The 14,527-nt window shown below is 33.7% G+C and overlaps 1 protein-coding gene across 1 annotated transcript; it reads right to left on the bottom strand.

Moving 5' to 3' along the window:
* Window positions 1-7: 7 nt before the first annotated feature.
* LOC139980295 (uncharacterized) lies at window positions 8-14,290 on the bottom strand. Its single transcript, XM_071991845.1, has 11 exons — window positions 14,168-14,290; window positions 13,427-13,533; window positions 12,407-12,730; window positions 11,294-11,560; window positions 5,622-5,756; window positions 4,355-4,498; window positions 3,398-3,529; window positions 1,881-2,036; window positions 1,174-1,317; window positions 65-142; window positions 8-24 (listed from the first exon to the last, which is right to left on the bottom strand). Exons 2-11 carry the CDS (start codon window positions 13,500-13,502, stop codon window positions 8-10), a joined length of 1,473 nt encoding a protein of 490 aa, XP_071847946.1. The 5' UTR covers window positions 13,503-13,533; window positions 14,168-14,290.
* Between the last annotated feature and the right edge of the window lie 237 nt (window positions 14,291-14,527).

The raw sequence follows: 14,527 nt of genomic DNA, 5'->3' as shown, positions 1-14,527 counted from the left end.
GCGTCATCTAAATTCTCATGATGTCTTGACAGAACGAAATTTAAGCTTTTAATGTCTGAAGGACTTGGACCCGTCGCAGCTGTGCAAGTCACAGGAACTATTACACCAGGATTCTTAGGTGTATATGCGGCATCTATTATACCTTAAATGAGGAAGGAATGAGAAACAGTTATAGTGGTCATTATAACATTTAGATCATACTGTAGAGAAACCATACATTTATCCAATGCTTTTAAGAACAATGGAAAGATAATACTTTGATGAGAAAGTACTGAGATTTCAAACATAATATTTTGATGATAGTGTACTGAGATACTGTAGAGCATTGCCCTGAACAGAACTTAGTGTATTTACAACATTAAATATTGATTAAGTAGACAGAAAACTTGAAAATCAAACCTTAAGCATATACCAACCCACGTTCTGCCAAGGTTTCAATTATTGAGTACACCTTCAGCAATACATTCAGAGACGAATGAGCTGTTTCTTGACTTTTCACAAACTAAAAGAGCATATAACAGTAAGACCGAACAAAGAAACAATCTAACATGGACAATTGTTGTGCAATAGTGTTATGCTTTAATTTGTCACAAACCATAAACCAAGTTAACACAATTTTCCTCTGTGATATTGTTGATATGCAAAGTTAATTGCTTATTAATGCACACAAATATATATAAACAATATACATGAATGGATTTTTAATTCAAATGGTGTATGTTGCTGGTAACAATGATTTATAGTATAGATCCACTGACTGGTGTAGGCAGCTGCAAGGATACAAACTGATCCTCAGCTAAAAGAACGAGAAATCATTTATTAAATCAGCCACTGGCAAATAACTTATAAGTTCAAGTGATAGAGGTAGTCTTTGTAATCAAGTTCTCTATTCTGAAAGAAGGAAAGAAAGCAAACATTTCTCACTGTTAATGAAACAGTTTGTGTTTCGTTTTCATTCATTAGTTTAAGAAACTTTAGCATTACAATGATCTAGATTCAAACAACAACTGGAGCAGGTACACACTCCTCACTTCACATACAGCAATTAATCATGTTAATATGTATAATTTTTCTTTATGACTATGAGCTTTTCCAAGTTTTCTTTAAATGTCATTTCATGCTACTACTAGGTGGTACAATTACTTCATGCAATCATGACAGAATGCTTCCTACCTGTCTGACATAAGTTGGGTGAAAATAGTTCCACCCACTGAGGATTACAACCTCCAGAGCAACTTCCTGATACTTTATTGCAGTAACTTTCTGAACAGTGGCAATCATCTGCACAGCCTTCCCCAAAGCGTGGCCCTAGGCATTCTGTAAATCAAATAATATACATTTCATTCAGTGTTAGTAATTCACTCTTAGTTATTGTAAAATCTGTGTAAATTATGCCCTACTTTAATGCATTTGTTTTCTTATTACATACGTTATGATAGGAAAAGCAAAGATATTCTACACTCAAATTGATAACTGATGACGATTAATTCCCACCGTCTTCCTCAAGTTAATATATAATTATTGCCAAGAAAACACGTTTAATTACAATTAAATTACACAGGTGACATTCTGATTATTTTGATATGTTTAGAACTGCCGTTCAGCTCGTTACAAACTTCAATCCTGCTGCTTGAAGGAGAAAATTGGAAACTGCTTCGAAATAGATTAAATAAACATATCTCCTTGCTCATATCATTATTCCAAAGTACGGTTATATATACCACACTCTGGTTATGACGATGAATTACGTTTCAAAATGTATAATTTATTCAAAAGATTAGAGAGAAAATGGAATTATTTTGAGAACAAAACTGATGTTTTATATTGCTTTTCCAACTGACATCTAATTATTCACACAATTCCTAGGACTCAAGCCATACCTGCACAGTTCTGTACTCCAGTGGGAACTTCATAGCCTGGAGCACACTTTTGGTCTGGACATTCTCCCGTTGTCTTATTGCAAGCAACATTCTTCTTGCAGTAACATTTATCAGTGCAATTAGATCCATAATAGTCAGTAGGGCAAACATCAGGTACTACAAGAATAAACACAAATCTTTTCAAAATGCATTTGAAGTTTGTAGAATTGCTTTTATGTTACGGTTAGTTGTATAAATTCTTATAGAGACCAATCTTTACTTCATGTATCTCTACATAAACCGACATATATCTATAGGTATTACATACTGTATATAAAAGTGCTAATTTCCTTTAATCTCATTTACTTTTTTTTAAATTAGTTTATTCTTTTCTGTTTTCGTCTACCTCATCATATTCTTCCACATAGGCTCAGCTAATATTTTAAGACCTAAACTGCTTTCTGTTCAGAAACCTCGGCTGTTGGTTTCTTATTGTATTCATGACAGAAGTACTCTATATTGGTAAGAACATTCAAGCTTAAAACCTATTCAACGAATATTTTAGAGATTTATTCATTTATTCATTGGAAAACAATACGAAATAAATTTCTTATCGTACTGTGATTTTCATTTATTGAAATTCAAAGTTTGATTTGCTTTTTAGACAAGACCTCAACCACTCGATATAAAAAAAATAATAATATTAGACTTAAGGTATCATCAAAATGATACATTTTGTATGGACACCACAAATATGTCCAATGAGTCTCGCCATACAAACTTGAAATTGTACTGACCAATAGAAAGGTTAAAACCTCAAAAAAAATCATGGACCATGAAGAAATGTCAAAGAAACAAAGTGACACCATGAAAACAGCCTAACATATTCCAGCATGTGAATTATCATCAAATTAAGTAAGTTGGAACGCACACAGTCGACCCAGAGATAAAACCCAATAAACCACCTTGCCGCCCCCCCCCCACCCCTCACCGGGAAATTTAGTCATGAGGTGAGAGTTAACAACATTCAGGAACAACATATGACTTTTTCATGCAATCTGAACAGTCTCAGTTGACGTCATTTATTTTTCTCTAGTGCATTTTTGGCGATATTTCATGTCGAAGTGAGTAAATGTTTTCTGACAGTGGTAACAAAACAGCTCTGAATATTTGATTTTGGTGAGTACTTTTTTTGACTTACACCATACTGGGGGAAGGCTTTCACTATTATGGTTTTAAACAATGCACTGTGATGTGCAGAATTTAAGATACTGCGATCAGAAAAGTACCCCCTGTCCTTTCTATATAAGCTTATTTTTTTCTGTATATTCTTTATATTGAACAGATGGATCGTTAAGAGCTATGTAGGCAGCAGTTCCTACAGGCTCCTGCGACACAGTTTTATGATACAAAGGATTCACCTGTTTTGCTATGTAAATGAAGCTGTAGAAGGCATGGAATCAGAGCAAGTAACTTTATTTTAATACTTTATGAAATGCTCTGTTAGGACAAAATATCATTTCAAGAAAAACATTTACCTTGGCAATTACTCCCTGACCATCCACTGCTACAACCTACTGTACACTCTCCCGTATAGTTATCACATGACTGTCCCAAAATGCAGTGACAGGTCTGTAGACAGCTGGCTCCAAAGGTTTCTTCATCACATGCTGATTGAATAGTAAACTATATTTATATTACTAGGTAACTTCATGTCTCACCTCAAGAACTTATACGAATAACATGAACAACATAAATACCATGTTTGTATCAGATAAAGGTTTGGGACTGTCCATGATATCAGTATGAGTGCTTTAAAACGTTATATGAGACGACAGTTTACAAAAGTATTAACATTTATGTACATAGCCAGAAACTAGCAACACTCTTCAACACACAGTTCTATTCAAGTCATAAACAAAATACCAGAACAGAACAATTTAAACGTGCGATGAAACTACAACTAGTGAACTCACCATAGAGTGAAGTCATTAGTTACATCTTCAAATTGATCATTTTCAGTTCTTATAGCTGATATATATATATATATATATATATATATATATATATATATATACATACATATATATATATATATGTGTATATCAATATATATATAAATATATATATATATATAGATATATATATACATATATATGTATATATATATATATATATATATAAATATATATAGTTATTATTTATAAATATCTAGCATTAATATTGTATTTTGCCAAATTAAAATAACAAGTTTAATTTATGCTTACCGAGTCGTTAAAACGAAACTGGTGGTTAGTTTCTCAATGTATGAAGCAATACCATAACAATATGATAATGTTTTGAATAATAATGTCTCAATAGCTGGTCTTAGTTAGAGATGTTGCATTTTATGCGTTGCTTGGCAATTGTGGGATATCAATCATGTACATATGATGGTCCATCAATTGATCTCTGTGTACAGTAGAAAGCAACAGAAAGGAAATGTAAAACTGTACCTTCAAGACAGTCTAACCCCTTAAATCCTGTGTTACAGCTGCAGCCATAGGGATGAGCAAGGCAAAATAGGTATCTGTTGCATTCCTTTCCCGTTGTTGAACATCCCTTGTCACATGTTTCTCCATATCGGTTAGGCCCACACGCTTAAAAGAAAAGGTAGTTAACCGCTTGACTCTATTCATGTCATTAACAATTCGTAATAATCGTTGTTTCAGTAGGCGACTTCTGCAAATGTGAATAACTATCACTTACATTATTGGTTAGCGCTCAAACATGAGGCTGCATGTTCGTCAAGGTCAAAACACCAAGTACCATATTCGAAGATGTGAAGTTGGAACAGAAAAGGCTAGTGCAGGGGTTTATTATTACAATTATTAACAGTGTGTACTGTATTAAAGAATGCCATGTAATGAGCCTATTATATTAATCTCCGGCGTCCATTGGTTATTATAATTTCACTGAGATTCAGTGCAAATTAATTTAGATGATTTAGGTGAATGAATTAATCCTTTTTTTTTCTGAATCTTCTCAAACTTATCAACTTAAAGTCTTCAAATAATGTCATATGCATCAATCGTTGTTGATGATTAAACTTACCTGGAATTATATTGAATGTATCTTGCAATTGTTCTTAGGTTTACAGATCTGTGACAGTATGTAATGGGTGCATCATATACAGATACAAGATAAACTTTATAGGAATTTTTCAGGGAAGCTTCTGAAGTCATACAAGTAATTTTTCCAAGGGCATACACTTGAATATTACATTTTCAACAGACTGGTGTACATGTTAGAACTGATGCTTATCACCATCTTAAAACTATATGGTATCATATCACCATCTTGAAACTGTATTGGATCTATTTTTCAAGATACCAAACCTTTTATGCAATAACCAAAATAGGTCTAAAGATGTTGAACCTGTACATTTTAGTCAATGCTGTGTTCTCTTCATCAACATTATCTTTTAAAATGGGGAGTGAAATTGAATATATGTTATTTACATTTATGATATTGAAAGTCACATTATGCAGATTTCCTAACTTTCATGAAGATGAAATTAAGATATATATATATATATATGTATATATATATATATATATATATATATATATATATATATATATATATATATATATATATATATATATATATATATATATATACATATATATATATATATATATACATATATATATATATATATATATATATATATATATATATATATAGTTCCCATCAGTGAAACATGTAGAAAATTGTTACCTTCTTCACAGTTTGTTCCTTTGAATCCAGGGGCACAAATGCATTTTCCACTGTTCTCATCACAAATGCCTCCGTTATAACAGTTATCACATATACCATCACAAGCATCTGGACCCCATCGATTGGCTGGACAAGCTAGTTTAAGAAAGAGATCATTCACAGATGTGAATTATAAATGTTAAGTGTGCCTGAAAAAATATTAACGAATATGCTGCCAAAGTAAAATCTACATGACGTATACCAGTATTTTCTGCACACTGAAATATCTAGATACATAGAAAAGAATTAACAATTTCTTCTATCATCAAATCAAGTTTCTTGTTAACATAATTCTAATGTTGGTACAGTGATCGTAACAGTGCAATTAAAAAGACAATAATAACATGAAAACATTTAACTGTAAAAAAAATTGAATGAATATACCGCCCATGCTTCATAACATATAGCTACGCTATGTTGAAAAAACCTGGATAATTATATGATAGTTTGCTCTGGGAAACTCTGTTTTATGATCTATTTTTAAAGTTCATCGCCGATCCATTTTCTTTTATGAAAAGCTGTGCCGTAGTGACAACAGTAAGTAAACATATTTAATACTTTTTCAAAGGTTCATTGGTTGCACTTACACATTTGATAATAAAATGATTACGTCTGTGGATTTTTTCCACACTTGAGATTTTTCCAGTATTTCGAAGAAGAGACCATTCGCCTCAAAAATGGAAAAACTATATATAAATAAAACATATATATATAGCAGTATTGTCATAAAACAATAATAAAGTTTGATATACATAAAAACTAGCAGAGATTTAAACTGCAATGTTCACATGTCACATTTAGTACATAGTGTAAAAGTTTACCTTTTATTTTTTCCTCCGTTTATTCAGATTGAATATAATATTTACAGTGATTATTAAGTAATAGATACAAGGATTTGCATATTTACAATTATAGTTCACCTGAACCTTGCAGTGGTCTGACAGAAAAACAAACACAACTAATAACCGGAGCCGATGAAAAACATATAATTTGGGTATATGGATAACACATCGTTTAAACATTACTGGAAATAGACCTTGACATGGACCAAAGCTTGTAGCAAGTCAGAGAAGTCAACACGGTTTTTCCTAGATCTAGACAATCTCATCTTATTAAAACGTTCGACACTAATTGCAAACTTTAACTTAAAGAAAAACTCATTTATATCTGGTTCGCGACTATTTAGTCTGCAATCATATATATGATACTTCATGTGTAGAATACGAAAATTGTATGGGTGTATAGCACCTGTACCCCAGCCCCCCCCCCCCCAAAAAAAATGTCTTGTTTTGAGCAGAAGAACTGTTTCTCTAGAAAACGCAATTCTACGTTTAAAATAAAAAAAGCGGTGAAGCGACACTCCCAAAAGAGGTATTCTAAACGAAAGGATCATAACTAGAATCTACTTTACCCATCGAGGTAAAGAGTTTATTGGTTGCAGTGATTCTATGTAACTGAAATTGGAAATACTGAAGTAGCTTCCGACACAGTGAACCGAGACATGCTAAAGATGCGACTCCAGTCACTGTCCGTTAGCTCCCTAAAACTTATATTCCATTTCTTTAAGGCAGTTGGGACATGAGACATATTACGTAAGTGGTATTTGTAAATTAATTGAGAAATAGAGGTGGCCCGAATTACATTGTTGTACCAGTCAATATTAACATTGGAAGAGTCGTTTCTTTGGCAACCTGACCTTCTCCACTCCTTCGGGATACAACTGATTAAACCCCAGTTAATAGTAAATGGCAATTTAGAATCTATATGGAATTTAGCTTTAAAGCGATCGAACGTTAGAGGCTTACCCGCGTTGTCAAAGAGATCACTTACGAATTAACATTTTTATCAAACAGATGACCATACATTATAGTACTGTTGTTAATGCGAATGAATAAGTTGTTCCAGATCATTTGGTTGCCAAAACTTTTCTTGGGGGGGGGGGGCTAAAGGAAATTTCGCACCAGGCACAAACAATTTACTTCACAAAAGAATTGTTTATATTGATTACTTTGTTCTTAGACCAATTACTCTGGAAAATCAAATTCTTGCCGTAAGAGTTCAAGTGCATATCAAATAAGATCTTCCAATGGCCTTTATTATCATTACAATATCTTCTAATCCATATACACTTAAACTATTTATGAAACTTGGGGCATCGGTAACCTTTAGCCCTCCGTCGCTAATCGGATTAAATATAACCGAACGTTTGATTTTGTTGGAATTACCCGACCAGATAAAGTCAAAGAGAAATACTAGTTGGGACAGAGTAAAAGTCTTGACAAATACATTACGTTCTATAGGGTTCAGATCCCTAGATGACCACAAATTAAGGCAATGTTTAAGTCTGGACAGCTTGCTACGTATTTCAAGCGAAACAAGTCATTCCATCACTCGTTAACGAAATACCTAAAAAGTTAACTGGACCCTGAGTGACATTAACATTGAGGGTGTTTACAAAATGTGGAGTAGAGTAATGAACGGGCCTAATGGGAATAAGTTTGACTTGAATAAATTAATTGATAGACCAGACGCAAGTTTCAGTCTATTGAGGATACGAAGAGTCTCGTCAATAGATTCTCTGCTACCATCAAGGAAAAACGTCGTGTCGTCGGCATATTGCATAATTTTTACTTCCCTGTTGTAAATAGTGATACCTTTAATGATACTATTATTCTGAATCCTTAAAGCCAAAATCGCAGCAACTAGAATAAACAAGTACGGACTCAGAGGGCAACTTTGCCTGACCCCTCTTTGAACCGGGAAGAAACCTGTAGAGTGACCATTACTGCAAACACATGCATTACTATTGTTATAGAAGACTTTGACCCATTTTTGAAAGCTACCGTTACACTGGAAGGAGGAGAGTGTGCTGTCAATAAATTACCATTCCAGTTTGTCAAACGCTTTTTCAAAATCGACTAGAAACAAAAACCGGGGATATTATGGCTAGATATATAATCTAAGAGGTCTAAAACGAATCTGATATTTTCTCCTATAAATCTATTTTGGAGGAAACCCGTTTGCTGCAGCCCAATATATTTTTGAATAACCAGTTTTAATCTAGAGGCAATCGCTTTTGCACCGATCTTATAGTCGGTGTTTAAAAGGGTGATTGGGCGATAAAGGTTTTATAAAAATTAACGGAAAGACCATCATCCCGGGAGCTTTATCATTAGTCATAGAGGTAAAGGCTTGAGAACATTCCTCCAACGAGAGTTGGCGGTCGCAAGATGCCAGATCCTCAACTGGTACCTGCTGAGTATATGGAGTTCATTGAAAAAGGTATTAGGAAGCACTCACTAGAACTATATAAGGTCTTGTAATAATGTTTAATCTCGAGAAGGATATCATTGTTATCAGAGAGGAAGTGACCATCACCGCTTTGAAGTTTATGCATAGAATTTAGGGATTTGTTTCTCTTTTCTAAGTTTAGGAAATATTTTCTATTTTTTTCTCCTTCTTCCACCCACCTTCCTCGCGATCTAATTATCGTACCACGCAGCTTGTAATTGTAATAAGATAGTAGTTCACATTGAGTAGCTTTACGTTGAGAGCGAATTTCCGGAGACTCGGCTGTATAAAGCTGTTGCTCAAGAACAGCAATTCTATCAATAAGCTCTCTTTCTTTGCTCCTACGTTCTTTGGCCCTCAGCTTAGAATACTTAATACTGGCTGAACAGTTTTTCAATTTCAACAATTCCCAATGATCCGAAGCGTCGCTACGCATATTGTTAGAAACTCCATCATGAATAAGATCGTTGATAAGGGAGATATAGTTGGGGCCATTGAGTAGAGAATTGTTAAGTTTCCAATATCTCGGGCCTCTACTTAAAGAAACAGTCGCAAAAGTAAGACAAATAAAATAATGGTCTGACCGAATAACGGGAGAGAAGATCACGTTTGACAGTGCATGACAAGTATGTGTAGAAACTAGGAAATAATCGAGCCTGCAATGTATCCCGGGAGTTACATTAGAACTCCAGGTAAATGTTTCAGAAGTGTTTTTTTTTTCTCCAAACATCAACAAGATCATGAGTGGCCATGAGATCAAAGAACTTTTTCCTTGCTTTAAAATTGGTCCTAGGGTCCCCCCCCCTCTTTTTTATCAAGCTCTAAGTTGAAGACTAAGTTTAAATCCCCTGAAAATATACTGTTATCACCCTGAAACCTGCTGAAGATAATAGACGCGTCCATAAAAAAGCTGGGATTGTCAGTATTAGGGACATTAATACATGCAAGCGTAAAAATACGATTATGAACTTCAATTTCCATTATTATAAATCTACCGAATGGACTAAGTCCTGCTTCATAATATAAACAGTTAAACTAGGATTATTAAGAGTACGAACTCCGCGACTTGTAGTATTCCCATGCGAGAATAAAATACTTCCACCCCATTTTATTTTCCAGTATTTCTCATCGGTAGGACAGCTGTGTGTTTCTTGGTAAAAGTTACCATTATCAAGGATCTTTGTCAACTTCTGTCAAATATAATCCATATAAACTCACAGAGATATATCCTAACTATTTCAAATTAGTGAATAACAATTAAGATTAAATACGGTCAGCAAGACATGTATGTATTCTCTGTTGCTGTATATTAATTTAAAATTGATTTACACCAGTGATCCGTTAATATTGTATCACTGTTCAATAGAGGGGTATTATGATGAATGAAGTTCATTGTTTAAGAAATGCTGGACTTTTTTTTCATCTGATAGTAATAACCACATTCAAATAAAGTATTGAATAGTCCGGTTTTTTGTGACATTTTAGGAATTCGACTTATTTTTTTAATATCAAACTAGTAATACCTTCTTTAAAATTAAAATGACAAGTTTTTTGGTTTTCTTTATAATTTGCAAAGCATTCCTGTGAGGAACTAATTTCTTTAAAAAAAGTTGCAAAGTGAAGAAAATTACACTGTCAAGTATTTGTAGTAAACATTCAAAGTAAATCACATTTCAAGAATGACATTGAGTACTAAACTAAAGAAAATTTTAGCATTTTAAAACCATATGCGATGATAACATCACACATGATCGACTGTGATCTACGAAATGGAGAATGACAATAGTTCCCATAATAATCGATCATACTTCAAGTTAGGAACAAGATATTGAGATAGTGTTTCAAACCAGAGTGTAAAATATATTATCTTCCAAAAATGTCAAATTGTTTGCCACCGTTTTATATCCCATGAAAACCATACTAAAATATATAGTATGCTATTTTAACATAGCACCTTTCAGTTTACACTGGCAATTAACAGGTAGTATCAACATAATACAATACATAAACATATCAATATAAATCACAATAAAAACAGAAATGCCTTTAGAATGATTGATGGCTCTGTGGTTTTCTACATACTTTCAATTGTGAACAACGGCCACCATATCGGACTATGGGAATTATAGGAACACCTGGGTACATCTGGCTCAACTCATTCACATAAGATTGATATTACGGTGTCATAAACCACAACGATATAAGTGGTAAGCACAATTACCGTTGTGATGCTAGTTTCATTTAAAAAAAGGTTTAGAATATCAGTGCAAAGTATCAGTGCAGCCATTCAGCCAATCAAACATCAGCAGAAAAGTTTATCAATTTATTGAAAAGTTACGAACCTCTTACTATCAACAGTTTTAGACCTTGTTTTGCATCACTCCTCTGGCCTTGGATATGACACTCATAGACACCAGCATCTTCTACCTCAACTGGTCTACTGATACTCCAAGTATCCTGTCCGCTAATATCACCGTTCCTTACATTATCCTTCAACCATCTGAAGCCTGCAACATTCTTCGATCCGGTGCTCTTCATACCAATGCTTACACCTGTATCACCAGCATTGACAGTTACTGAGACCAACTCATCACTTGGTATAATATCGGCTGAAATCAAGGATGTTGTAACAATCCATGAGTAATATTGGCTTATGTAAAATCCATATCGTATTAAAGACTCTATCGAACTTAACAAACTCTTAACGAGAATATTTGTTACAACAAGTTTAATTGTCAGCAGTTAATACATTACATGTCTACATTAATGCCTCAAACAATTTAATTCTGCATAACAATATGTAAAAACACTTCACAAGAACGCTTAATATTATGATACAAAATGAGCTAAGTGTATATGTTTGGATACCCCTGGATATTTATACGGTGACTTTACAAAGGGATCTAAAGTAAAGTAAGGAATGTCATTAAGGGGTCTAAGAAAATGCTGATGTTATAGTCCTTCAAATGTTATGCATAGGAGCATGCATCTTTTTATAATTCATTTGGCATATCAAGCAAACGTCGTATTAGTGCCTATTAAAGTTGACGTTTGCACGTTTATTATTCGCAGTAACATTACTGCATTGTAATTAAAGACACGTGGTATGTACATGACCCACAATTGCCCATATTTTTCATTAACAGTAACAGTGCCTAACCTTCATAATAGTATGCTAAATTCAATATTTGTTTTATGGTATTGCTTCAACCTCCCATCTTGAACATTGCTCACCAATACAATTTTCTTGTCATGAAATAAATATGTAAATATGCATGTGCGGTATATGCACTTTAACATGACGCTTGTAAAATCATGAGCTCACATTGTGTAACTTATTCTAAACACGTTGCAGTAATTTGTCTACATATAATTATCATACCACCTGTGATAGTATTATTATATCATTATATAATGTATGACAGGCCAATAATTTACAGCTGTGAGTAACTCACCGTCTGATCTCATAAATATGCCTGAGATTGATGTGTTGATCATTCCATCTAACGCAGCTTCACATCCAAACACCCCAAAGGCATCATTTTTGTTATTATTGTTCAATTTTACATTCCAATGTTTATAGTTAGCACCATCATTCCAGACTGGAACTGGTGGATCTACATTTTCATTATCATCATTCCTTGTCCAAACAGTCCGGAACGACTCTACATGGGCATCCTCTGCAATGTTATCTGATTCGCTAAGGTGACACTGATATTGTGTGTTACTATTTTGAGACTTAAAAGGACTAACACCAACGAAAGTCATCTTTACTGGTTCTATTGAGAAATAACATGTAAACTGTTATTGTAAGAAAACAATATAATTTGCCCCCTGAAAACAAAACATATATAGGATCTTCATTTATAGTATATCATTCTCTCTAAGACATTAAAAAAATGTATCACTAGATCAGGCCATCACATTTTGTAGGGTATTTCTTCTTACCTGTGTTGGAAATTATTGGGAAAAAAAACGAGAATATTTCAGGGACATAACCATTAATCAAAGTTATTCCCTCGGCATAAATGAAAACTGATATATGCCAATTTCGTTATCCATGTTATTGAATAATAAACACTACATGATTTAAAGTAATACAAAAGTAGTAATACGCTTTGTAAAACATAACAACAGAAGGTTGCTGATGATCATAGTTTAATTTCTTGCTTAGAGCGCATTCATGATGTTCTAGCTACAATAGACGAATGGATTGGAAGAAACGTAGAGACCTTTTCCATTCCAATGATTGAAACTGAGTGGAAGAAGATGCATGGTTCTGAGTTTTTGTTGTAAGAATGGGGTGAAGTGAATTGTAACCAATTAGCTCACATTATTTGGCCACCATTATTACATTAACAAGTGCCCATTGCACACATATAACATTGTTGAAATAAAATCACATTAGGATTAGTTTAGTTACTCTGCTTAAATTATTCCTTAATTGAAGGTAAGAAAAGATGGTGCTATCTTACCATTCTGCCCATTGATTATGAGAGTGTGTAGCTGAAGCAAGGTAGTCACAAATATATAATGCACTATGCGAGTCATCTTTCCTTAGACCAATACATACATGTGCACACTGAAAGAAAAGGTAAAATAATAGAATCTTACATATAAATCTTTTTTGCTCAATGTTAATGTAAGCAGACATTGATGAATTATCTCATTTGATTGACGTTTACTGTCATTGTTCTAATAAGGATATTGTGTTAGCATTTTTTCTCCAGGCGTATTATTACAGGGGCTGCTAATCGATGGAAAATTGTGTGGTCAAAAGATGCTTTAAAAAAGTTGGAATTTAGTGTTCCATGTTTCTGCGGATATTCTGGCCGAACATGAATTAAAATGATCGTTTTAAGTATACTGGTCCTCTGTGTGTTACATCATGTGACTGTTTAAATTTACAGTATTCTCAAATTACATACAACGTAAACATAAATGGTTTGCTAAGCTAACTTTTGATCAAGAGCAAAATTTGAGAGATCGTGACTAGAGTATACGTTAAATGATATTTGTCATCATACCGCTGTTGTAACCCACGTTAGGCATTTTTAAGTGGATACAGTGCCTTAGGCTGAGTGTAAGACCACAATGCTATACTGAACTTATTTTAAGCTGACTGATTTCTTTTCTTTTGGGATGATTTCAGGTTTGTCCATGGAGATGACTAAGATGGTAGCCCAAAGTCTTATGAAAATAATATAAAAACGTACCGTTGCGAACAATCTTAGTCACTGTAAACAATTCTTCAGGAGACCACTCGGTACAATAGTGTATTTGTCTGCAACTGGTATTCTGCTCTCCCCTTGTCTTCTATGTAAAGTGTACACAATTTAGTGCTTGCGGTGTGATTTGTAGATTAATATCGAATTACCTATAACCGACCGTGTACGGAAGCTTAGGAGGGACACCACTTTGACGATTTTTTACGTCACTGCTATCCCATTCTGTACCACATGTTTAATCGTTGAACGGCGACAAAAAGTTACATTTGTCACAACATATCATAATGATAAATTTCATACTAAATGAAAACGATGAACTTAAATTAGGCAGCATTTATTTGAGAAATT

The sequence above is a fragment of the Apostichopus japonicus genome, chromosome 2, assembly GCF_037975245.1.
Source record: "Apostichopus japonicus isolate 1M-3 chromosome 2, ASM3797524v1, whole genome shotgun sequence".
NCBI classification, from domain to species: domain Eukaryota; kingdom Metazoa; phylum Echinodermata; class Holothuroidea; order Aspidochirotida; family Stichopodidae; genus Apostichopus; species Apostichopus japonicus.
The sequence above is the reverse complement of the archived record's forward strand: the minus strand, read 5'-3'. Positions and strand labels throughout refer to the sequence as shown.